The sequence below is a fragment of the Halichoeres trimaculatus genome, unplaced genomic scaffold (genome assembly GCF_033239565.1).
Source record: "Halichoeres trimaculatus isolate MK-OKI-2021-1 unplaced genomic scaffold, fHalTri1.1 fHalTri1_scaffold_3, whole genome shotgun sequence".
NCBI lineage: Eukaryota > Metazoa > Chordata > Actinopteri > Labriformes > Labridae > Halichoeres > Halichoeres trimaculatus.
Window position 1 is genome coordinate 16,520,215 of NW_027437181.1, and position 27,903 is coordinate 16,548,117.

General features: G+C 39.2%; 1 protein-coding gene across 2 annotated transcripts in view; it reads left to right on the forward strand.

Moving 5' to 3' along the window:
* mettl15 (methyltransferase 15, mitochondrial 12S rRNA N4-cytidine) overlaps nt 1–26,041 on the forward strand; it is a 48,831-nt gene extending 22,790 nt beyond the window's left edge. For both annotated transcript variants that reach the window (XM_074666314.1, XM_074666315.1), the window contains exons 3-6: nt 1,776–1,912; nt 15,074–15,259; nt 17,557–17,735; nt 21,561–26,041. In XM_074666314.1, the coding sequence (XP_074522415.1) occupies nt 1,776–1,912; nt 15,074–15,259; nt 17,557–17,735; nt 21,561–21,991 (933 nt within the window). In that variant the 3' untranslated portion in view covers nt 21,992–26,041. The remainder of the gene's footprint in view (nt 1–1,775; nt 1,913–15,073; nt 15,260–17,556; nt 17,736–21,560) is intronic.
* Nucleotides 26,042–27,903: the final 1,862 nt, after the last annotated feature.

The window sequence follows — 27,903 nt, forward strand, 5'->3', positions numbered from 1 at the left end:
CTAACAATGTGTAACAGAGGCGCAGAGATTTTGCAATTAGTCTTGTTAGCATTATTTTATTGGTTTATTATAATGGCAGATATCAGTCTGTTGGCCGTTATTTTATTTTTAAATCAATATGGGCCAATACTTATAATGTGCCAATAATACCATGCATCCCTACTATGCACCATACTTGGTTTTGCTCAACTCTTTGTCTTTTCCTACGCTTTTGTGTCTTTTGCATTTTGCATGTCTTTCCATCACCTTGCAAAGAGGAGGGTCTTTAATTGTGTCTTTAAAGGTCCCATATTATGCTCCATTGAAATAGTAGTAACATGTTTTGATCCAAGAAGCCAATAAATCAGCACAGCAGCATTGTTTCCAGGCTCTCATAGCCCCTCTGTTCAGAACAATCTGATTTAGTTGGCGTGACCTTCATATGTAAATGAGCCACCGCTGATACCACCCCGCTCTTCCGCGTCACTAAGAGCGGCGCCACAAGCTCTGTGTGCACAATGTTTAGAAAACAGCGAAGCTACCTTAACATCACAGGTTAAAACAACAGGCTAACAGCAGCTAAAGTTAGCATCCTGAAGCTAACACAGAGACAGGGAGACACTGGGGAAAAGCTCTTACATCTGCTTCACAGCACAGAGTATTTGAAATACTCACATTTCCAGGGTCCTAAGTTTGTTGGCGGATGGTTGGTAATGCGCCTGGAGTCAGGACCAGTCTATTCTAGCCCTCTGCTAGCCCTCTTATGTACTGTCCAAAGTTGGAAAAGCAGCCGGCCGTGAAGTGACTAGCACAACCTGCACATTTTTACTCAGTGTAGCTGGTACATTTCCTTGATAAATGAACTCTAGCCACTTAGTCTTGTCTTCTTCCGAGATTAGAAGCTTGTGCATGGAACTTTGTGGCTGTTTACGGACAAAAACAAAGCAGTGATGGCATTGATGGCTGCTCGAGCAGCAGCGGGAAGCAGAGTTGGCGGGGAGGGGTTTCGGGGTATCTGCTCCGGTAGACCAATGAGGTCAGACTTGCTCCTGATTGGTCAAAAAAGGGAACAGCTGATGTCTGCAAATACCCAAAATCCAAACAGCTCGTTTTAGGTCAGGATTTTACATTCACAAGCACTACTAAGTATAGGTTTTGTCATTAAATATCACATTTTGCGGGCTGGGAGGAAAGCCAAAGACCCACAAATTTCACTTTAAGACTTAATAAAGTGATTTTTGCATAATATGGGACCTTTAAAGCATCCATGGACTGGGGTATTGCCCAGCCCTATCCAAGCTTGTTGATGTACATGTATTCATATGTAATCAAAAAGCTACAATTCTATATTTCTGCAATTTTGTTCATCAGACGCTTTTGTCCAAAGCAACGTACAACACAAGCAAGAATTTAGACAGAAGGGAAAACCTTAGTGCGACAAAGTGCTTCTAGTTAAATATCGATATTAAACCGGAGATAAATTTCTCATACATTACTGCTCCAGACAACAGTTTGATAGTACTGTCTTGGAGAAAACAGATTGGATACAGTCGTTATGCAATAACTCCTCTCTTATCCTTTTTGCGAAGTGCAAAAACAGTCTTTCATCCAAAAAATCTTTACATATTGATTAATTAAACACACAATCATTTTAATAAATGGAATAAGACTGATTCTCCAACTTATTTTTGAACACCTTGAATTAACATTGCTAAAATAGGACATTGATGAGTAATAGTGTGTATGGACCCCTGCTGTGAGAACAATGTGTTGTTTTCTTGCCTTCTCGAATGTAGGTGGTCTTGGACATGACATTTGGAGGCGGTGGTCATACCAAAGCGATACTGAATATGGTTCCTGAAGTCACCGTCCTGGCTGTAGACCGAGATCCTACTGCCATTTCTCTGGCCGAGCAGCTAGGAAAGCAACACTCGTAAGTGATTTATGAAACACATCAACAAGATCAAAACATTGGGTAAAGCTTGTGTTGTATGTAAGCTGTCTGGACAAATGTTTATACTATGTCATGTTCTTGTCATACATCTTTTATTGTCATAGCTGACTGCTTGACCACTATGAGCAGTGTTGAGTTTATGGTCATTATTTCTTCAAAAATACAGTAGGTGTGATATAGTAATGCCGTCCTTCCTGTATTTCTCACTTTCTTTCCTGAGCTCCATCAAATACAGCTCGCCAAGATACAGCCCCTGAGTTTCTGCATCCAATCAAATCTAGTCCTCTGTCTTAACTTAAAGCTTTTTCCCCCCACGCAAAGCTAGTGGGCCCCGGCATGTCATTTGTCAGAGTAAGGGCCCACGCCTGCAGTGTGAGGGAGATGCTGCCTCCCACGGAGGATCTATAAGATATGAGGAGGAGGGGGGGCTGGAAGAGAAAAGCCCAGAGAAGTTAAGATGTGGAGAGAGATAGCAAGAGAAAAAAAACATGAGAGTGAGAGAACAGGGAGACACGAGGACACAATGCCAGGGTGAGAGGGAGTGTGTGTGAGCATGAGCAAGGCGCGGGAGGATGAAAATGAGATGTTCCTTAGACCATGGCGTGGGAAGGAATCCTTTTACGTAGATTCTGGGGAAACCTCTCTCAAGGGAATCTGCCAGAGAAATGTGCCTGTGAGCAGGGAATGACAATTAAGAGAGAGACAGAGAATGAGAACACTATATTCTGTCAGTAGCAATATACCCCTGCTGTAAACTCTTCCACACCCACTCCTGATGCAAGTTGAGAGAAGCTAGAGAAATCTAGCAATTAACCAATATTATTGGAAGCCTGAGTAAAAGACCCTGGCAGCCCACGCAGAGCAGCCACACAACAGGGTGAGAGGATTTTCTTTTTCCCCTCTACTCCCTCATCCACAGGAAAGTAAACTGTTGAGTGTTGATGTGAACCGGAGCACAGTTTTACAAATCAAAAAAGAGGAAGATTTCACCTTTGAGTATTTATTTAAAAGCTTCTTTCTTCCATGAATGATATTGGCCAATGCCTTTCATAGGATTTGTCTCCTGCATGTTGAGCCATGCTGTTCTCTGCTTTTCACCACCCTTGTTGTTGCTATGACTTCCCAGCACTCTGAGCTCTGCAGTAGTTGTGCCCACAATAAGGTTTTTTAATGTGAAAAGGCAGCAAGCATCATTGAAAAGCCAAGTCAGGTGAATGTTGGATTTATATGCGAGCATGCGGCAGCCACATACATACTGTTGTGATGTTGCATCCATTAAGGCTTGCAAGCCTGTATACTCCACTGCTGATTCAGTGAAGAGGTCATTAATGGACAGAACAAACCACCTGTTGGAAAAAAACTCGATCGTTTTCTTGGCTAAACGTGAAAGAAAACTCTCATCAATGTGGCAGGATTACACCGTCTCTGAAGAACATCTGAGACAAGCAGTTTGTTTGACATGCTCTTGTGACATTTCAAGAGAAGAGACTAACGGCTTCAGATTTGATTCATTAAATCTTGTAAGAATTGCAAAATGGGAATCAACTATCAGCTAAATTTGCATCTTAAACTTCAGTATTACACTGACTTTCACAACCATTAGAATATCAAATCAATGATTTATTCTCCTCTTCTCAGCTTGAGAAGATTTCTTTAACTGTTTGTATTCAGGCAGACGGAAACAGTACACCGCGTACCATTTGTGTTTACAAGAGCAGAGTGGTAAAATCACGAGGCGTTCAAAGACTGCAGCTGCTGTTCCAAAAACTCTTCCCTCACAGTGGAGCTCATCTCAGAAACCAGTCTGCTTTTACATGAAGATGTGCAGTCCAGTCTGATGAATCCCTCAGTTTCCTAGTTGACACTGGCCTGTTTTTCTTTTCTGTAAACTGTATGTGAATTACACTACCTCAGGAAGTAAACAGGGCAGGCTGGGATACGGGTTTGGCCCAGTTGCCAAGTTTGGCATCCCATGTAACAAGGCTGTGGTCCTCAAACAGGTGGCATAGGTTCAGTTACCACATGTGGCTTCTTTCCTGTCTATCATTCCCCAGTTTCTCTTCAGATTTCTTGCTCTATCCATGGTCTCTGCTTAATAAAGGCAAAAGATGCTGAAAAATGTGTGTGCTGCTCTGGGTGTGGTTAAAGGGGCTTTGAGGAATTTTGAAATGGTTTTGAAAAGATCTCCCCACAAGATATATCCTGATTGTAATCCACACTTCAAATTAGATTAACAGTGCCAGTACAGGTTATTCCTAAATTCTTTATTGGGTGAGCAGAACCTGATTAGTTTATGCTAACTGTCATACAGAAATAGGCCAGAAAAGCAGGGGAAAAATAAACAGGAGAGTGATAGAGCCTGATCTAAAGGCTGAAACACAAGCTAAACTTTGTGATAATTTTCATTTTAACCCACAGTCAGCAGTTATTCTGCAGTGGTCTGTTCAAACTTGAGAGTCTATCAATAAAATGAAGAGTGAGGTTACGATAGCTCTGCTTGGTAGATGACTGACAGGACATAACCAGGATTTATGAGCATTACACACTACGGACATGTCTTAGAGCACTGGGCTGCCAGTAGCGCTAAATATAGCCACAGCCACTAAACTACAGTACAAACTTACAAAGTTACAAGTTTTCTTTTTGTCATGTTTCAAACAGAAGCACTACGTAGCTATTGATTAAAACCTACCCCGTTGCGATGTATCCGGTAAAAATTTGTCTTAAACAAAGAAAATTTGTTTTAAAAACAATATCATATTTGTATTCATTTCCATAACAAACACACGCCTTGTTAAAAAGCATATCTTCATGACAATGTGCCTGAGACTTTGGGCCAAAAGGTGTCGCTGCAGTGTAATTAAGACGGATCCTTCTCACAGCATCTTTAATAGGGGTGTGAGATAAAATCAAAAATTTATATACCAGGATTTTTGTTTGATAGTAACAGAATTAGGATTATTTGTCACCCCCCCCCCCCCCCCCCCCCCCTTTTTTTTTTTTTTTTTTTTAATTTACGAATTGAAACTCTTCATTTCAGTCTTTGTTGGAGCAGAGGGTGAAATGTTTCTCCCTGACTCACGTTATGTGCATTTCATTTGGAAAATATGGCTCCTGATATAGTCTAAAGACATTATCATCACCATTTAACTTTTTCACATGGTCTGGAGTTAATAAAGCAAACCAAAAATTGTAAATATCTAAGAATTGTTCTTTCAATCGAATCGGCACCCCAAAAATTGTAATAGAATAGAAATACAAGAATAGGATATCGTCCCAGCCCTTATCTTTAATGTGGAAAACCCTTCTCATTGACACTTAGTAACACATGTGAAGTCTGTTTTAAAATGCTATGAATGTTTAGTATTTGCTTAACTTTGATGATGTTTCACAAAGTAAGGGTGAATTAAGTTGATACTTAAGTTGAGACTTTTCCGACATTGCTGTGGGCACATTTGATAGTTGAAAGTTGGTATCCGAGCTCCTCACCTTGTTTTTGATTTTTGGGTGATGAAAAAGGACACTAGCAGGTGACACCTGTTCCCAAAGTTGATCTCTTGTCAGCAGAGAGATTTGAGTGCATTGAAAAAATTCCATTCTTTTCCTGGAAGATGTTCCTGAAAGTACAAAAGTTCGTTATCAATCACATGGAAAATAATTGCAGTCAAGCCAAGTTTCTCTTGTTGTGTTGATTGGAGAACTATGCAATTTCTAACCTTGTTTTAGTGAATCCGCTTAATAAAAGCCATGGAGATAGTGAGAATGACCTCAGAACCAACTCAACCTCATGAAATGCTAAATGAGGCCTGTGCTCTCCCTCTGTGTGTTTTCTGTGACTACAGGTGAAATGATAGTTACTTAGTTACGTCCACAGCCTTTTAAATGATTTACATCTCTTGTAAATGGGCATTTAACAGTAAGCTCATCTTCTCAGTCAGCTACAGTGGTCAAAGTGTCAAAGTGCATGCTGCTCACAGTCTTTATGTAAAGCCAGTTGGTTGGATTATTTTATGCTGATATAACCAAGCCAGGTGTTGTCATATCAGCTTTGTTCAGGGCATTACACAAAGCTGCGTCTCCCCTCTGTTATAACAGCATGATTAATAACCTCAATCAATCAATCAATCAATCAATCAATCAATCAATCAATCAATCAATTCCACGTCATAGATGATATCCAGAGTAATCAAGAGTTCCATATTTGGCAACATTTTTCATCAAAGACAGATTTATGAAAAAAAAAAAAAGTTTTTTTTTTTCTGAAACTAGCCTTTGAGGCAGGACACGGGTTTTAACATGAAAGTACAGACAGAACAGGGAAGCATTTAACAGCTATTGATGACACCTCATCACTTGGCGATGGCAAGGCCACCAACAAATTAGCAGCCATTGAGTTACAAATTTACAACCCCCCTGTAAGTGTAAAGTAAATAATTGTGTCACAGGGATGTTTTTGATAACCTTCTTTGGGTCAGATAAGATAGCGCAAATTGACATCTTGAACAAAATTCTCTTTCAAAGCCCAGCCTGTGTGTGCTAGTTGTGTGTTTGTAGCCTTTCTCTGCTTTTTTTCTTCTTCTCTGGACTGTAGATATTTTCATCACCGCTCCCCTGCTGAAAGCAATCAATCAGCATCTTGTCTTAGGTCCAGTGACGCAGGTAAAGGAACTAAGCAGGTCAACACGAGGGAATATTTCAGGCTTGATTTGTGAAGAGGCAGCATCGTTTTGAATGAGCATACGCTCAGAGAGATGCTGCTGTGAAGGTTCCTGATGTTCTCTTTGAGTGTTCTCACTACGAGATGAACAAGAACAAGTGAGGGCAATGAAAAACTGAGGGAGGGGATGGTTTGTGAGAAAGTTTCCTCAATATTATTTTAATGTACAGTAACAGATTTTTTTGTAGGGCTCAGTGGTCCATCAAATAAACTAAAAAGAAATGTGACAAAAAATGGTGGGAGTCAGTGAGCAACGTTGTGTAAATCTTTCAAAGACACTGATTAATCAGGGTAGACCTGATTTAAGCTGCTTTGTTTATATACAGTTAAATTCTGGTTTGACATACATTCAGTCTATTAAATGTCCAGCGTACCCTCTTTAGAGTCTAATTTGCAAAAACAGTTGTTCACCATACATTATAGGGTTTATAGAACCACTACAAACTCAAGTTTTAAAAAAAATAGGCGTAAACTATAGATTAAAAGATTTACCATTGACTTAAAAAAGATTTATTTATTTGTACAATCAAAAAAATAGTTCCTCTGATTCTCCCATTTTAACCAGCCTACTTGAGCTTAATCTTACAGTCACATTTCAACAGTAGCCTGTTTTTTTTTTCGAAAATATGTCAAACCTGACATTTCTATTGTAATGATGAATCAAGGTGAGTTAGACTTCCCCACCATAATTTATGTTAACATTTATATTCTCATTCATCTCTCCGTTCTCTGAGTTTTACACAAACGTATGAAATAAAGAACACATCACTTCTGTAGATCTTCAGTTTGATAGTAATCAGTAGCTTAGCGATGCCCTTCCTTGTGATACTGGACAGGATTTTGCTCACTTTTTTCTAACAGTGATGGTTGAGGTCCAGGAGCTCCTCAGTCTGCTGTCACATATGCGCCTGATGGCTGTCATTATTCTCCACTCTGGAGACCAGTCTGAGACAGAAATGAGTGTTTTTGCCAGCATCAACGGACAGCAGGGACATGTGTCAGACTCCTTTACATTGATGTGTTTGATATGGCTTGTGTGACCAGGTTGTCCCTGGAGTTGTCTTTTCTATTAAGAATTAATAACTGTTGTTTAAGGATTTTGACCAATCAGCATCTAGTATTCACACAGCTGTATAACCAGTAAGAAATAAGTGAAAACATCATTATGAGGTATGAGAGATTTTTTCTATTCTTTCAAAAAAATAACTATCATGGTGATCTAATTTTATCCTCCTGGTTACTAGTGTTTAAAATTTTGATCAACTTATTGTGTTTTTTAAGTGCTTAGCAAGTTTAAAGGTGCCTGTGGTCTGACAGGGCAGTTGTGGGAAATCTCAAGTGCAGCCATAGAGTCTAGCCAGCTGTTGGTATATTTGCAGCAGTGTCAAAAAATAAGGAATGACAGACTCTGTTCTTTTGACACTATTAAAGATAGAGATTAATGACAGAAAAAAACTGTTGTTAAATATGAAACTCGAGTCCCAATTAAAAAAGTTGACAAGATGGATCTGTCGCAATAAGACATATTCTAATTAATATGTGGTCACAGGGTACCACAAAATCTCTTGAACTTTATTAAAGACTCAATCTATGATCAAAAAAACACCCTGCAGTTTTAAGAGTCTGGAAATTCATTAATTTCAGTTCAGATTTTATGTAGATTTTTTTATTTTACTATAAGAGAAAGGTGTAGCTGAACGATTGAGTTACATTTTTGCTCACCATTGACTTACCATGTTATCATCAGCCCTGGCTCTCACTCGTTTTTCGCTGGCATTTCACGTGTCCCGTGATTCATCTGCAGCTTTGGACTGTCTCTGTGTGAGCTTTGGGAAAATCAAACCCAGTGAGATGCCAGAATTACACAAATTTGCATGATGTCAATGTTGTGGGGTGCTGCGACTATAAATAGCTCGGATCTCTTAAGCAATTATGAGCCCACACTTGGACTTCAGCACATACACTACTGAAACTTGTCCTTTTTAATAATATAAGACCTTACATAAAGCATTTATAGCTTCAATTCTGTGTCTAAGTCATATAAAGAAGTTAATAATTTAGAAATGTTATGTAACTGTTTTGCATATTTTTAAATTCTTCAGTAGGAGAAGTCCCTGTGTGTAGTGAAAGGTATGTTCATCACCGTGAGTGGGCAGCCACACTAACTAGAATTTTTTTTCAGGTAATTAAGATGTTGAAGTCAATTTAAAAATAAAAATAAAAATAAAAAAAACAAATCCCTAAAATAAGACAGATGGGCATTAATCACTGTTAAGTTAGTAGAAAAGAACTACGATTATGAACATAGGCTAGCTATGAATTTGTGTCTGAATTGATAAATATTTGTAGACTTTAAATCATTATTTATGTTAAAATGAATCCTAGAATTTGATTATTTTGTTTTGTTTTACCCATTTTTGCTTGTCCCCAATAAAGCACATCAACAGCTAAGGGTTGAAGAAGCTGTGAGAGCTTTCGGGAAAAACTAGCAGTAGCTCTAGCAAAAAAGACTCCGCTTCCAATGAGCACTTGCTCCCCACTGCCATGACGAGCAAGGCATATGTTTGTTTTATAGAACAAATAGAGAGCAGATCTTCTTTTTAACTCTACTTTTTCTTGTTCAAGACGACTTTTTTACCAAATGCAAAGCGACAGTTACGTAGCGCTGTTGTTTGAAACATGACAACAATCAAACTTTAACTCATTTTGTACCGTAGTTTAGTAGCTGCCAGTATTTAGCACCACTTATAGCTCTGAGATGTGTCTGTAACTTGTAATGTTAGCGAGTCCTTGTTATGTCCTGTCAGTGCTCATCAAGCAAGAAGAGCAAATCTAACCTTACACTTCATTTTATTGATGGACTCTCAAGTTTGAACAGGGTTAAACAGGGTTATGAACAGTTTCATATATCTGCCATGGAAATATTTCATCAGTCCATCCGGATAGCAGCGCCTCAGATTTGTTTTTCAGAGGCAGGACCTTTATAAAAATCAGCAGCTGGTGATTGGACGACCGTTCTGATTGACACACTCACCGCAGACCAATCCACATCAAGCCATGGTATGACGTAGTTTATGTGCGCCGCTGCTGGGAAACAATAGACGAACAACTACAGGAATGCGAGAAACAGCTGTGATAATGGCGTTAGAATGCTGCCATTTTTGTAAAGTTAACTTAAGAATCAAAGGAAGGCTGAGAAGTACGAAAGTCTGCTGACGTCAAGTCTGCTCGTTACTTCCACTGCTCTCGCAGCTCCCACCTCTCTTCCCTGATTGGGCTGGTTAGAATTAAGCCGAGTGAATTTGTTAGTCAATGGAGCCTGGCAAGATGGATCTGCAGGATTTCAGAAACTGAATCAGGCAGGTCCATCTGCTCTGCAAGGTTATATGCCAGCATCTACAGAAAACAATTACCCACACTAAAAAGCTTGTGACAGCCCTGATTAACACATGTCCTAAAAACACACAAAAAAAAAACCTGACAAGCCGTAATGTAAGCACTGACACCTGCTTGTTCACATTTTAAGAAACTGCATAGCTAGTTGTACTTGTTGATACTTGTATAAAAACTTCCCACATAGAATAAAGTTGATCCATCTCAGCTATTAGCTGAAGTGGCTGTAGCTAATCTGCCTGAATCAGGCATAAGTTAAGCCTGATGCCACTTTGAAAGGGTCAGTTTTACCGACTATTATTAATTTAGATACGGCTAAATGGGAATGAACTCTCTTTGTGAGCATGCCCCAAGTGGCCACCTAATGTAAAGCAGTTTTTGGCACTTAACAGTTTGCTTCATTTTTCTACCCTGCAACCACACAGCAGCGCCACAAAAATGTTCAACCATGTCTACACTTTGGAACCAACATGTTACACCCCAAAAATTGCTGAATATTGAGGCCCCAGTGTGATTTCACATTGTATTGCAGCGTTGTGGGAGCCCAAGAGGCAAGGCTTGTAAATACACAATAGACATGCACACACACTAGGAGCTGTTCCATCCTGCCACGTCTGATACTACACATCACCATCTACACCACTACTCCACTACCACAGCTCTGATACCACTGAGGAGGTATCAGAGTGGAAATCAGCTACACACCATCACCATCTACACCATTACTCCACTACCTCTACCACAGCTCTGATAACACTGAGGAGGTATCAGAGTGGAAATCACTTTGCAACACCGCTACACCTCCATTTGTAAGAGATTACAATGAGGAGGAACAAGGACATAACTACCCTGTCTTGTGTAAAAAATATGTGTAAAAATGTATCTATGTATGTTTTTTAGTGCTCTGTCACAGAAACTGCTTCATTACATTCTGTAGCAATACTTTGCATAAACTCCTACCTTTGCTGCTTTAAAATGAAGCAAAGTCCCACTCAGTGTAAATGCTAAACTGTTGCTTAACTCACTGCTCTCAAGCCTACTTTTGCCAGCAACAAGACCACAAAAATGTGCCTTGTCTGCATTTTGACAAGAAAGGTACTTTTTTTATTAACCAGCTAAGATTTTTTAGTTCTTTCAAAGGATAATAAAATGAGGAATTGTGTTATGCAGCCCTCAGTGGTGTAACATTCATTGGAAAGCTTGTGGCTTCACTGGCGGGCACTGCCAGCCAGTCACTGGAGCTCTGTCCCCTCCTTCCTCTGCCTGTGGCCACTCTCCACCTTTACTGACACCTTCATCCACCACCAGATGAGCCTCTCATTCAACGCAGTGGTTAGCTGCTAGTTTACACAGCTCTCTATTGTGGACACGTGAAGATTTCTGTGTCTTAAAAATATAAATCTAGTTGTTTACGTTTTTGCTTCATACGTTAAAGGTTAGGGATGAGGTAGGATTGATTTTGAATTTGAAAACAAAATGAAACTGCTGCATTTGTGGCAAATAACTGCACACAGCACATAAGCAGTTTTGTTTGTTTTAGCCAGTATTTTTCCCCATTTACTGATCACTGGCAGACAGTCCCCCAAAATCTTTCATTTATTTATTTATTTTTGTGAAAAACAGATGGGATAAACTCAATCTGCTTCCCTGACCCCACACTGAGCTCAATTATAACAGCTGGCTCCAAAGAAACAACACATCTTGACCTGCTAACTACCTTTATCCACAGGAGTGAAATGATCATAAAACCATTGAGATTCAAAGTTAGCAAGTAGGAGAAAGAAATTAGACAAACACTTAACATGACATAATATAAGTTACACAATGGAGATATTGGATAGATTGTTATTAAAGAGGCAGTAAGAGGAAGTGATTGGGCAGGTGATGAGAGAGAACAACAAAGCCTTATATGGATTTTCCAACAAATCAATCACTGAGCAGGATAGTGAATAACAACTGCAAAGCAAAGGGAGGCCCTGGTAGCGTGGGTGAGATGCTCCCTTGCCGTTTTGCCTTGAGTGGGTTTTTGAAATAGTAGACCTGCCAATTTGATCTTTCCCAGAATGCCTTTGGTTAATCTTAATAAGAAAGGTGGAGTCTATGCTGTGCTTGCAAGAGGGGCAAGTTTAAATTCTGAGAAACCTATGAAAGCTTTGGCTGATTCCTACATCCTCTTAAATGTAATTTGAAGCTTATACCACCTTTTGTTGCTGTCATTCAAAGCCATCCGATGCCACCCATTGTTTTTCAATAAGCACTATGAAGCCCAAAGATGGTGTGCACCATACTGGAAATACAGAATCCAACCGACGACTACTCCAGAGATCAGCAGAGAGGCGGAGTTAAAACTGTAGCCTAGCCGCCTGGCAAACAGATACAACACCCCCACCTGTCAGTCAAATGGCTGGGCTTGCACATATATTCACAAGCTCTACTCCAGATGGAGTGTTGATAACAATGACTCAGTTTATTTGCACAGGTCGCTAGCATCTTCATAGAAAGATGAGAAAGGGGATTAAATTAAGTGTGTGAATATGTATCGCTTATATCTCAAGGCTAGAAATTTCCTTTTTTTTTAAAACAAGATCATCTTTAACAAGTGCAGGGAAGAGAAACAGATACACTGCTCAGCAAGCAGCAGGTGCGGCCGTGGGCCCCTCCCCTATCCAAAACACTCACAGACAGACGAGTCCTCCTCGCTCTTAGCTTCAGCTAGAGCAGGCGACTGCATGCATATGAATCGGGCATATGCTTGTCTCTTTTAGGTTACTGTTGCTTGTCCCAAGCCCAGATAAAGGAGGAGGGTTGATATTTTAGAGAAACACTCACACACATACACAAAATAAAAAGATTTGCCAAAACAAATTTCATTCATAGTTGTAAACATGTTTACATTGTTTTTTTTGCATACTTTGTCTCTCCCACAGCATTATTCCTCTCCCCTACAGTGTCCATGATAATTACATGAAAATAGTGTATTGTGCAAATTAGGCAATGACATCTTTTAGGGCCTTTTAGTATCTTCTGGGACAGCACATAGTGACTTTCCTTACTGAGGAGTTGGCAAAACTGGCAGTAGCAGGGATATTTCACTTCTGAGCCATTAAGGTGCAAGTGGGATTCTCTGAGTCATGTAGCTTCATTACTATGTTTTGACTGTACTACTGTTGTGTCAGCAGTCATATACACCTCTCGAAAGGTCATGATGATGAGGTAAAAGTTCCCTTTTTTAAATCTCACTGGGATTACAAATTCAGTGCTTAGCAAGTAGCATGTTATCGACGGCAGCTGTTCCTGCAGAGGTTCAGTGATGTAGAAAATGAGCTATTTTCAAATTAGGAATCCCAATCAGGTGTTTTGATCCCTTTTTGGGGAAGTGAAAAATCACTGGAAGTCTGTTTCATATAGAAATTGATCAGATGGGTGGAGTAGGCTGCAGAAAACCAGTTTTTCCAAATGTAAAGATGCTAACTCCTGTTGCACTCCTCTGCCATCATCTTTGTTCACACAAGTTAAAAGGTCACATGAAAAATGCATGAATGAGGCTGGAGGATCTCACCACTCACGCATGAGGAATTGACTGAGTATTCATGGTTCTGCTTGCTGGGTGACAGGGAAGGATCTCAATAGGCAAGCTAAGAGAGTTAGTTGGCTTCCAAGAAAATGCATGATTTGATTTTGATAGGTTTACTGGAGAGGGTTTCCATCAAATCTTATATCTCACATTGTCTTACCAAAAATATGCCTACCCAAAATTATCTGCTTTTGCCTGAAGTTGATTGTGTTATTATTATACAATGTATGTATTGAAAGCAGAACCGAAAGCAGACAATATTTTCCTTAAAGTAAGCATACCAGGTTCCCAATTAATTACAAATTGTGGCATCAGCGCTGGAAAAATTATAAAAGAGAAGTGGATGCTGCTCCCTCATTACGTGAGTTGTGGCGTAGGCTAGGGTGCCCTTGTGCACCCCAACTTCTCAAGTGAAGCTGCTCTGTGGCCAGCAGGTCAGACTTTTGGTTGTTCTGAGCACTAGGTGGTCTAGAAAAATATAAACATGACAGTAGTAGAAAATTGTCTCCGAAATTTTTAAGTAGAATCAATGCCATATCCTGAATCAATAATTAAGAAAAGATGATGTGCTGTTTTTGGTCAAATTTATTTCTCAAACGATGGACTGTCGAAAAAATACACAGAAATGGATACAGGAAATAGTATACTGTAAGTAAAAAATACTTTTCATAGATTAAAATTTATTTTTTTTGGAATATATACAGAAATAAATAACTTGCATTTGTAGATTTGTTTATCATGTGTGCCTGGAACATTGAACTGCGTCATGGGTGAGGTTTGTGCTCGTAAAGTGCTCCCCTGGTTTGAAATCAATTGTTTTTTCTACTAACTTTATTTTATTTTTTTGTTGTTGTAAATTTTCTTTTAAAAATGGTGACTGTGTAATGATTCTTAATACATCAATTAAATAAAAAATAATGTCACTCTTCTCTGGTTTTGAAGTAGGTGTACCTCAGGGAAGGATACTTAGGCCACTATTTTTTGTAGTATATACTTGTAGGTAACTTATCTGCCAAGTGTCACCACGTTTTTGTTCCTCCTGTATACAGATGACACAATGAACTGCTTTTCTGTCTTTACTGTATTAAACTGTTCATTGTCTTCATATCTTAAAGCTATATTAATAAAAAATTGAATACGAATGGAGTTAAACTTCACAAAATAAAGACTTAATTTTTTTCTTTTTCATGGGAATATTTAGGACATTGTTTTGAACATATTTATTGATTGATTATTTAAATTGAAAAAAAAAACTTATTTTCATTAAGTGAATGCAAAAGATAATGTACTGTACTTTTGAAATACTGAATGTAAATGTAATCATATTTCTTTTTTTCTAAGAATACTGGCAAAGAACACTGGTGTTTAAAAAAACAATGTTGATATGTATATACAGTATATTATTGTAAAAAAAAAAAAAGTCTAAATGCACTATTTTTTTCCCAAACTTTTTCAGTGGTCGTGTGAAACCATTACTTGGCAGATTCAGTGAGCTTGAAACCCTGCTGTCTGACATTAAGCCAGGCAGCATAGATGCTGTCCTGTTAGATGCTGGCTGCTCCTCCATGCAGATGGATCAGGCAGAGAGAGGCTTCTCCCTCAGCAAGGATGGGCCTTTGGATATGAGAATGGATGGAGACAGGTAAGAGACTTTAAACATACAGGTGGCTTGAAACATTTTTGTAATCTTTAATCTTTAAAGCACTTGTATCAAATACAGCTACAACCCGTTAAGACACTGTTAAAAAAAAAAGAAAGTTCTTGAATAAACACTGTATGTTGATTGGAAATAGTTTTAAGTTAGGGTCTGCAGAAATTTTCTTTACTTGTTAATAAACACAACATTCAAATTGAGCTCCTCCTCCCTGGATCAGTGCCAGCAGCAGCGTGTTCCCAGTACCTTCGGTCGAAGCTACGTGAACACTCTCACTAGCCCAGCAACCACTTGTAGCATTGCGTTTCTGTTTGGGAGAGACTCGAGAGCTGTGCACCTGACTTGGCATGTTAGCACAAGCTAATCACGGGTATTGACACGTATCTGGTTAGTAGAAAGCCAACTTGAGTCACTCTTTGTCCCTGGCTCTCCAAGTGCCCAAAAGTGAGTGAAAGATGAGCCAAGCTTTGCCCTCATTTAGGAAAAAGCCTCATCTGTTTTGCATCAATTTGGTTGTGTTTTTCTTTCTCCAAAATACGACCACTATCGTACTTGCTCAGGATAGTATCTTTCACTTGCTATTGTCAACATGCAAAGTCACTTTCACACTGGGTGCACGGTGATTGGCTGAGGTAGCCATGTCTACTCTCTGCCCAGAGAAGTCCCTAAATAACAAAAACATCAACACACAGAAAGAGGAGGGGGTTGAGGTTGTCACAGACACTGACACCCACATACAAAGGCCCATAGGAGACGATTGAGCAGTATCATTCCTGTAAAAGTTGACATTCTATTCTTTTAGAACAATCCTGCAGACCCTACCTAGTAATGGTTTATGAAAACGATCTGTAGATTTTAAAACTTGACACATTTCAGGCCTGAACCACACGTATATGGATATATTCCTAAACGCACATTTTTCTGTCCAATTGGGCCTCTCAACCACTTAAACAGAGATTTTTAAAAACGGATAATAAAGTGAAGAAATAAAAAAATATCTGGTTGACTGAATTCGTGTCGCGGTGTTAAACGAAGCTGGTGTTGACGTGATGACGTCAAGCGCCTAGCAACAAGTCACTGTGTTTGACTGCACATGCTCATAACGTTCTTCTTCTATGGTTTTCACATTTTGCTAACCTGCCACTTATCGGCCAGGCATGGCATTGGAGGCTTCAGAGGCGATCGTTTTCAGTTTGGCCTCTTCGTATGGACAGAGATATTTCTGTGGTGGGGACGGAGATTTTTTTTAAAAGAGGACAAAGAAATCCGATCAAAAAAATATCCATATACCTGTGGTTCAGGCCTCAGAGAAGTTGGGACAGGGACAATAAACCTGGTAACAGGTTAGTTACATGACGGTATGGTATAAAAAAAGTTTTTCAGAGAGGCTGAATCACTCAGAAAAAGGGGTTTGATGCTTCTTTTTAAAGCCTTAATTCTGAATCTCAAACCGTCTGTTTTACTACAATCTATAATTTTCTTGTGTCATAGTATGTTAAAAAATTGGAGTCGAACTTTTAACTGGGGTTAGAAGTGAAAATTGAATAAAAAATTTCAATTTTACATGAGCATATTCCAGATAAGGCTGGTGCACATAAATAAGAAGAAATAACAATTTTACGTAAGAACTGACCAATTTATTCATCTTATGTGAAATGTCCTCATAAAAAAAAAAAAAAATTCAGCATGTTTTTTTTCATTTTATGTTTTTAGGTCTGTATATCTTTTTCTTCAATCAAAGCTGTGGATGTTGGCCTAAAATAATTCCACATTAACAGTGCTGTATTTCATGAACATTTTAATAATGTCTCTTAGAATGTAATTTTACTTTCTGCAGTAAAGTGAAGTGGTTAATTTTCATTTTTATTTAAATCAGCCAGCATTAAAAGCCCATTTTACTGGATGTTGATGAGTAATGCTACTTAAGTGTGACAGTGTAATCCAAAACCGTATTGCAGACATGTTAAGCAGGATCATGCATGCTCTTCTCATATCAATTAAGTCTAACTCCCTCTCTCTAAAGCAATTCAATGCTCCCTTAATGATTTCAGAAATACATCCGAACCACTTCACAACATCAGCATGATATGAAAGGCAACCAACTAAGATAATCCTATTATATGCAACTGCAGAAGCTGCAATTCTCCTCTCATCCCCTCACAATCATTCTCTTCACAACCGTCAGCCATAAAGGTTTTCAGCTGTATCTCAGAGTTGTCAGGATTCGCCACTGTCAGCAAGGACATGACGTCAAGCAGCTTAATTGGGCTTCTCTTTGTGCGTAGGTACCCCGACATGCCCTGCGCTGCTGACGCTGTGAATACCTTAGATCAACAGGCTCTTGCATCCATCCTCACTGCGTACGGGGAGGAAAGACATGCCAGGAAAATAGCTTCTGCCATTGTGGAGGCACGCCGTGTCAACCCCATCACCCGGACACAGCAGCTGGCCAGTGTGGTGGCAGGTAGCTCGACACTCTCCTGATAAATTCCCGGTAGAATTCTGGAGGCTGCGAGGGAAAATAAAACACAAGTGGAGTTATTAAGGCTGCCTCCCGGCGGGACTTATGTGTCTCTGAAAATTACGTGGACTGTGACCTCAGTCATCTTCCTCTCTCTTGCCTGTTTTGCTGCTTTTCCTACACATTCCTTTTAAAGTTGAGAAAAAAAGAGCTTGGGAAACACACTAATACTTTGAACACAAACAGTATCTCACACGCATTATTTCATCTTTCTCTCTCCTCATGTTGCCTTTTGCTTTCTTTTTTCTCCCCCCATATTCCTTTGTTTCTGTGCTCACAGACACACACACTCCTGAATGCAAATACCAAAATGTGCTCACACACGTGACACCCTCAAATATCCAGTTTTAGATTGTTTATCTCCACTGCTTGTTTTTTTTCAGCTGTACATCCCAGATTTAAGCTGCTGAATGATTGAGACGTCGTCTCAGTAGTTGTTGCACAGAGCAGTATGTGCGTCAGTGTCACCCTGGGAGAACAGGTGTGAGTAAGAGCAGCTGTTTAATCTTTTTTTCTTTTTTTGTAAAACAGAGCGAGTCACCACGCATGTTTATTGAGAACAATCAGAGATGTCTTGATATAAAAAAAAGGACGGTGGGGTTATTATGACAGTTATGACAGTGATACTGAAGACATGGGGTGATGTCAGGACAAGGTGGCTTTGGGACATAATGTGAGAAATATCTTTTCTTACCTTTTCTCTCTGAAATCTGGTGGTTGGTTTTTTAACAGCATAGTCAGTCATATTCAAGGCAAACTTGTAACTAAATGAAAACTGTTCTAATGTAGCTGACAGCATGAGTCAGTCTAGAAGCGGCCTCTGCTTAACAGCAACATGCTTTTACCTTTACACCTCAATAAATGACTTAATCAGCCTGAAGGAGAACGTTTTGTTAAGGCTTTAGAAAGGATATTTCTGTCTTCCATCAGACAGAATATGTTTAGGGGATCAGATTATTAATGCTCTAAGCCTTTTTCTTGTTTGTCTCCAATGAATTATCCAAATTTATCTATATTCAGCTTAAGGGAGTTTTTACACAGCTCTTTTAGATTTTGCAGTGCTGATCTTCCATTTTCAGGCTTTTTAGTTCCTGGAAGAAGATAAAATTTTATCCTTGATGCATCACCCAATTTGACTTTAAATTGACTATTCGGATCAATTGTAAATCCCTTGACCAAAGAGTTGTGCTTTGAAGTCATTGAACAAAAATTAAAATTATGTAAACTACAAATACCAAACAGTGTTTTTGTTGACTTGACTGAAAAGAGAAAAAAATCCACCCTGAGCAGATCTGTCTCCACTGTTGTGCTACCTGAGACTAAGTTGCTTTCATGTTCCATTTATTCAGCTTTTTGTTTGTCAGGTCAAACTGTCTGATCCAGCTGTTTTCCAACTGTCCAACAGTATGTTGTTGCCTTTGCTGATTCTTGCTTTAAACTTCAAACACAGCAGCTCAAGATAAGGCAACACAGAGACAGAACACACAGAAAGCTTTCAGAATGCTATCGCTTCATGCTTTTCTGTAAAAAAATATTCACATTCACATTTTTTTTCCTGGACTTCCTAATTTCCCTCTTATGCACTTAACTTAATCTCATCATCTTCTTCTTCATGGATCTGTCTGTACTAGATTTGAAAGGTAAATTAGAGGGAGAGTACATGGCTCAGTGAGACCAGACCAGGGCTGGTCCTTGCTGTGCAGGCATTGTATTGATTGCAGTGTGAGTCACACCTCGGGCTGTTTAGTGCAGGAGGAGAGAAATGCCACATCACTCACTCCTCTATTTATTGCAGCTTCTCTTTAGGTCTATATAAGCGTCTAACTGTTCCTTAGCCTTCTGTGCGTCGGTCATGAGTTGATCAATCTTGCCAACTTCTTGTGCTTTCTGCACCCTGCACTTCCTTTTTAATATATGTACCCTGTGCACAAGCCTATGAAGGCAGTGTTTCTTGCATCCAAAGCATTTTCTCTGCAGTTGTGCTTTTGGAATTTGAGGGAGGATTGCTCGAACAACCGTAGGTGTTTAAGACTTGTGTGAGAAAGCCTCTGCCTTTAAACTTAAGGTTCAGTTAGTCAAGAGTGTTAAAGAGGAAGGTTGAGGGTGGGGGAGTGAGTGCCCTAAAGGCCACAGTGCACTAACTTCAAAAACTGCATATTTTTTCCAACAGTAATCAGGATGCAGTAAATATGTGTCATGATTTTAGTGAGATTTAACTTCAAGTTGGCATTCAGTATTTGGGAGTTTATGAGAGACATTTGGCTGAATCTGTTTCCGTATTTTGGTGACACATCTGCCAAATCAACACCGTCTCCACCCTCCATCTGCCCCTCACAGAGTCTCTGATGGACCTGCCACTCAGTCCTGCTGCAGCTCTCTTTTTAATAGTTAAAGTGCTGTTTTTTCACATTAGTTTGTCTCTTTTTTGTTTTGTCTGTCACGGTTTTCAGTCACCCAGCTTACACAAAGTGTAATCCAAAAGGCAGCTAGACGGAGCAAAGTTCCTTGAGATGTTTTGCTTTTAAAGCATCTTTAGTCCTTACTTTAATGAATGACGTATATTCTATTAAAAATCACATATAATGTCTTTTATTTCTAAATTACTCAAAGGATAGCAAACTGGAAGCAAAGCTGCAATAAAACTCATTTCATTCTCATTTTGATTTGAACATTTGTGATTAACACAACTCAAAATGTGCTGAACATTAGAAAAACAGAGAAATTGTAAGTCTGGCCTGGGAACCTTAATATGAATTATTAGGCCATTTCAACAGTTTTTTTTCCCTCTCAAGTCTACTTCTATTCTCCACTTCCATGGAGATCCCAGCCAGTTCAGCCTCTTTTTGTTATTAACACCCTGCTAACACCCATGGGTTGTTGAGGTCGGATATGAGTTATTAGTGGCATCATAGTCCTCAGAGTCACACGACTCAAGGTATGTTTTGGTGGTGTGGAAGCTGACTAGTGCTGTGGAATTGACTCAGATTGACACAGATGGCCTTCTTCACTCCTCCTCCAAATTAAAGCAAACGTGTATAAAACCAACCAAAGCAGTACATCTTGTCCTGAAGATGAAAGTACACTGTGAAAGAGAATTCACCCTTTATTTGGATTTAGATGAGATGCTGAATGTTATGCTATGTTGAAATACTCAGATTGTTGCTTCAAAACTGGAGATGAACTCGTAAATGTCATATATGCCTTTCACACTTAAAATCAACTGTGCTGTAACTCTAGGCTGAATGAAATGCTGCTTCAAAACGTAAGAAAGGTCATTACATTACCAAAATATATGTACACTGTGAGCTACACAGTTTCCCTTTGAGGAGCGGCTACCATCATTTGTTTTAATCTCTTGCCAGTGGTAGAGAAGAAGTTGCACATCTGCTTCATGGCTTCCAAAAATGAAAAAAAAAAATTAAATTAATGCAGAATTCTGAAAACTGACCCCACTCTTTCCTTATTTTTTCACCTTTTTTATCTTCAATCTTTTCTTGTATTGATTCCCAATTTTGTGGTTTTTCTATGCAGATGTTTCTTTATTTTTTGAGACTTCCAAGATCTTTTTTTTCTATCACTCTCTTTGTCTTTTTGTTTTTTACTTTTTAAGGACTAAATCATGCATATTTCTGGTGTTGCATAAGGCTTGCATTTGGGCTACCTGGTGTGTTGTTTAGGCTGCACAAAGTGTGTGTGTTTGTGTGAGCTGCCCAACTTGCAAACATGTTCATTCCCATCCACTCACTCTGACCATCTCTCTGTCTTCAGGAGCGTTTCCTGCTGCTGTTTTGTATGCACGTAAGGACCGACTCCACCGACCTGCACATGTGGCCACTAAGACTTTCCAAGCTCTAAGAATTTTTGTGAACGATGAGCTAAACGAACTTCATGCAGGGCTTTGTGCCGCCAGGACAGCACTGAGACCAGGAGGACGTCTCTGTGTCATCACTTTTCATTCACTTGAAGACAGACTGGTTAAACGTTTCCTCCAAGGGGAGGACTTGTCCAATCTAGACCAGTATCACTTCAGCCCGAGGAAGAAAGGAACTGGAAAAGGAAAGTCAGGGGATGAAAAGAGGGGTAGAGAAAATCTTTATTGGCTTCCTCTGCGAAAAAAAGTGATCATGGCAGAAAAAGAGGATGTGAAAGAGAATCCCAGAGGACGCTCAGCAAAACTTAGAGCAGCTCTCAGGCGCTAAAGGAATAGTTGTTTTTTCTTTGTGTGGAATTATATGTGTGGAAGTACATGTAAATATCAAAGCATGACTAGCATCCCACAAAGGGATGCTAGTCAGCTTGACCAGTTGTTGAGAAACTAACCAGACAACTGGGACAAAGTCTTGTCTAGTCTAGATCAACCCCTGATTTGTTTCCAATTTGTTTACCAACAAAGGGTTAGAGATGACTGGCATCAACACGTGACTTAAAGGCCAATGTCTGTCAATCTATCAGTCAGAATGAAGAATATGCTCAACATGTTTTTTAAATGCGGTCACCTATTCCCCAAAGAAAACATCAAGGCCAAAGCCAAAATGATGAAAAAAACAACTCCTTACACTACTACAACTGTAGATTCTTGTATTTAAAGTTCAATAAACACTGTTAGCTAATTTTTGCTTGTGTGAAGCCAGTGAGCGCTGCCTTCAGCGATTCTTGCTGTTCAGTGAAGGCATGTTGTGCAGTGATGGGGAAACAATGAAGTCCCTGATGAATATTCCCACTTGAAGAAGCAGAGGTTGTGTTTTTCTCATGTGAAGGTAGATAATGAAATACTGGCAACACATAGAACGTGGCACAAATTGGCAAAGATAACGAGAATACTTAAGATAAGGTCTAAGTTTGTAATAAATAGTCCCAAGCTTGCTGGGTAGTTAAGGGGCAGCGTTCATATGTTTGAGGTGTCACAGCCACTATGTTTTTCTCATTTTACTCTAAAATAAAACTTGTGATTTGCTTTTTGCCTAAGTAAATGTGCTTAAAAGTAAAGGAGTTTTTCTTTGTTCAACATGGTACTGAAATGATTTAAGGTTGATTTTTTTAGTTTTTATTTAACCAGTATGTCACAGTGAGATCAGAGTTACAAAGGAAACAAAGAAACACTGCAGCGATTCGAAAAACGATATACCTCGTCCATTAGATCATCTGAAATATTTACACACACAGATGAAGATCTGACTTAAGATTTGAAAATACTAAGTGTTGTAATGTAGGGTGCAGGCAGTGAGAATGGGAAAACAAAACTGTCCCAACCAGAGTTTAAAGTTTGCAGGTAATTCTTCTTTTTCTTTATCTAGCCAGTCATGGGGAAAATGAGACACAAGTGTTATCTTCTGTGTAAAACAAATGGAGCAAAAACAGGAGCAGGGGTAAAGGCTCCCCTCCTAACCCCACAATAAAGCCAATCAGAAACCCTCAGGTTCAAAGCTTATGTAGCAGGCTACCTGATACCTGTCCAATCAGACTGCTGCTTTGCTGCTTACTGAGTCCTCAACTCAGGTGGGCTTAATCAGCTCACCTGAAAGAAATACACAGTTCATGAAGGCCATGTCCACACGCAGCAGGATATTTGGGAAACCGCATATATTTTTATACGTTCAGACCTGTCATCCACACAAAACCACAGCTTAACATAACTAAAAACAATGTTTTCGGAAAACTCCAGCCAAAGTAAAGACTTTGGTAAACTCTGGTTTCATGGTTTCATGTGGACGCCGGTAAACAGAGTTTTCAGTTCTCAAACGTCACAGCTGAATAATGGGGGCTCATTCTGATTGGCTGGCGATTTTACGTCCGGAAAACACTGCCACTTTCAGGCGGATTTACCCACTGCGTGTGGACAAAAGTATTTTTTAAAAACGAACGAGGGGGAGGGGGATATTCATTTTTAAAATACCTGGCTACATGTGGACTTGGCCATAGAGAGTTTTCCTTTTTTTTCTCTCTCTCTCTTTACCAGCATCAACCCTCAGCACAGTCAATATAACCCACGACCAACCAACATGAGGGCAAAACACAAGCAAAAAAACAACACAGTATTTATGGATCGAAGAGAATACACACCTACCTCTCCATCAAAAACATTTACTCTATCAAATAAACTAGATGGAGTAATTTGGCTTAATGACACTCAGCATGATTCAGTTTTGCATTTTTCAAATTAGTGAAAACGTTGTTACCAACAATGAGTGCATTTAACCTAAAAGCTTTCCCCCAAGTCAGCGAGAACAAAAAACTGCACAAATCCAAGAAAGGAGGTTGTGAGTTTCATCTTCTGAGATTAAAAAAAACTTGTTAAGAATAGTCTTGTGTAAATGTTGTGAGCACACATCTTTCAATGAAGAAATCCACAGGGGGGAAACTGTGCATTTTATTATAAGCGTGTTCCAGGATATTTGCTTTTGTGCAGGGTTAATGCAGAATGAAGTATTCACTGCAGCTAAAAAAGGGTTCAACATGTGAGACAAAAGAACACCTTTCTCCATTGACGTCTACATCCTCCCTGAACCTTCTTTGATGATCAGCTCTACTGTACCATGTGAATCAGTAATGCCACTAAATACTGAATGACGCAGGTGTCAGAAGAGGTGCCGAATGAGCCGGCTGCTTGTTCTTGAGCATTCTCTCACCTTGGACTAAAAGCAGATGAGGTGTTTTGATCTTTACTATTTGACTTTGACTAATTGTAATTGCTCCATCAAGATTATTAACACTTTTTCCCCCCTCTGTCTTAGTTTAGTACACTCTAAATATACCCTTCTTGTTACCTTGGAAACTAAATGGCGCATGTAACATTTAACTGTGTCTTAAATTACAAGCTGCTTTTAATCTAATATGAAATAAAGCCATAGCAGGAGTTTGAAAGTCCCCTCCTTTGACATCAGTTGATGTCAGTTAATGAGAATCACGACTGAAGGAAAATGTTGTGGTTTCTAATCATTTGGATGCTAAGTTTCTATTTTACCACCACACATCCTTTAACCACATATCAGGAAGTGAATGTGTTACTCATGACTATCTCCACATTGATAAATAACTGCATCCACCTATCATTATAAACTAATAGACACAAATATAGGAAATGTTTTTTTTTCTAAATTGTCTGGGATATTAAATGAAAGGCACAGATAATTTCAAGAGGTCTTTTGTGAAGTGACTATATTTTATGTGTTTTACCACTGCCTATTGGAAATTAAAGTTAGAGTAGAATTTTTAATATATCTGTAAATAGAAGTTTCAAGTCTGTTTTTTACTCCTCAGCTCAGTTACTGAGTGAAGACATGGTACAGACTTCAACGTGATATTTGAGAAGCCACTGGCTTCTTTTAAAACATTAGCATCCAGTCAGTTTTTGGAAAGGCTTCAGAAAGCTATGAGCCTATATGCAGTTCCTACAATAAAGGTAATACATGACACACGAGCAAAAGCCTCATCATGCTCGATACTACACTCTTTCTGTGGTCACTATGGCTATATTTACCTTTCTGTGACCTCAAATGAAAGTGCTGTGAACACATATGGGTGTGTGATAATGAATAAAAGGAGTGTGTTGCACTTTTATGGTCCCTTATCGTGCCTGTAGTGACAAGTAGGCTCAATATTCAGCCAGTTCACTCTGCATCTTCATCTGTGATAAAACAGGGAAATTCTGATTTTTTTTACACTCTGAACATGCTACACACATGCACAAACAGCACTTCTGCACAGAAACTTTCTGCAGTTGGGGGGTTTTGGTGCCTTGCTCAAGGGCACCTGACTGTGCTCAGGAATGTAAGCCAACACCTCCCCAGCTATCAGCCCAATTCACAATCTTGATCCGCCCCTGGGCTTGAAACAGAGACCCTCCAATCACTAAACCGAATCCCTACAGACTGAGCTACTGCCATCCTCACACAGAGCTAATCACGGTAATCGCAAAACAAAACAAAAAATAAATAAAAAACAAGGGAAAACATCATATATTAAAAATACATCACCCAGCCACCAGTTTTGGCTTTTCCAATGAAGCTCATAAAATTGTCAAGTTATGTTGTTAAGTCATGTACAGGGAAGGCTTTTTGCTCAAGTGGTAACCAAAGAAAGAAACCCCACTAACACTGACGCCATTTTATTTGTTCACCTTAGCAACAGGCTAACAAATAACTCCAAGAAGTGGTGAGACCACTCTAATATATCAATCGATACATCTCAATGAACAAAGGTTGTTTTGCTTGGATCCCAAGGGCTGTGCCTTTTCTGAAAACAGCAAGTACGTCACAACTGAATGGCAACCTCTGGATTAAAAATATGAGCCAGTGCTCAAAACAACAACAAAACGCCATTTTCACAGTAGAAATGTTAGTGGCCTAAATAGCTCATTTCACTCACAACACACTCTTTTTTTTTCTAGAAAATATAAAGATTGCGAGTTCGCCTAACCAGAGGCACAGCTCAGCTCACGTGACTGTAGGGCGTCCTATAGCTGTTAGTGTGGAGGCTCACAGGCCGTCCCATTTCAAATATGGCCCCTGCCCATATGGTTCAGAAATAAACGGGTGATGGTCACAGCTGCTGACACAGACACTTTCATAAACATTTGACTTATTATTATGACTAAGTATTATAAGTACTAAGTATCATTTGACTCCTCATGTTGTGAGTATCATACAATGGGGTTGTTCACATGGTTTCTTTTCTCATAAACCAGTAAACACAACCTCAGTCAGAGGGATCATTGTCAGTGACCTACAACTGTAAAACATCATTTGATAACAAAAAGAGAGAAAAAGGAAAAACTTCATAGAGGCAGAGAGCGTTTGTATTCACATTCATCGTCATAATGTTTGCTAACTAAATGAATGCTATCCTGAGGTTTGATATTTAGAAAAGTTGCCCCAAAAGGTTGTGGCCTGACTTACCACAAGCATGTAACTTATGTGGTAAAATATAAATGTACTAATCAGCAGACTACTCTGGACTTGTGCCGTCACAAGAAACAAGCAAAAGATTCTGGCCTACAAACAGAGCTCATGGAGCTAGCTGTCGATGCAACATGTTAAAGACACTCACTGCGGAGTGGGAAGATGAAAAATAGGAAGCAGAGTAGATTGAATGGAGGGCTGTCAGTTCAAGTAGTAATAGAACTGTATATTAGCATCATAGGCTTAAAGGAAGCTATATTGGGCATTTGCTGTTTGTCTCAGGCTAATGTTAGCTACAGCTGGAAGGTTGCTGTTTGCTGCCTCCATAGTTATATAAGATGTATTTGCTAATTTAATTCTTGTCAAAAGCTACATTTAGCTTTATTTTTTGTACATCTGTAGCTGCTTTCAGTGCTGGCCTTGATTTGGATTTAGTCATTTCTGGTTCCTTGGTACTTATTGATTCATTTTATATGCTCACCGATGCCCTCTAAACCCTTACTAACACCCATTGAAATTCTACCTGGAATAAGTCAGTGTTTTTGACTGTGGTAATAGTTTTAAGTAATAGTTTCATGTTAATGGCATTTATGGCATTTATTGCAGACAATCCACCCTTCAATCGCTGCTTATGAGTACCACTCAATTTACAGTGCAGTGTTTGCATTGTAGTTAACTTCAGGTTTCACATTGTTAAAGTTATATTCAAGGTTTTTTTTTTTTTTTAGCCCAAATATTTGCTTTAGAATGTGTAACTTTGTACACACAGACACTCTGGTTATTTATCCATGGAAAGGCAGACTGTCCCACTGTGGGGCAGTTATTTATCCAGTGTACTTAGAGTCAGAGTAGACCAAGGTGGGCATACTGTGAGCCAGTTTCATTCTTGATATAGCTGTCTTGATAATTTTTTTAATGCTATGAGTTTTGTTTGTTTTTATTTTAGTGTAAATGAAAACGAGGAAGTGTGTTTCTTGGTGCAGGAAAGCATTATAGGTCTGGAGTCTCAGTAGCAAAATAATAAATCAAAAGTGTACTGTATTTTCTATGACTGAAAATTCTCACTTCCCATGGAAACAGTTGCATCAGATAACAGTTAATACACTGTGAGATGAAACTATCATTATAGACTTTTATCAAGCCAAATCAATGACCAGGTGACAGCTAAAGCAGTAAATTCACATGAATGAAATGAAGACCATGAGAGTGTGTGG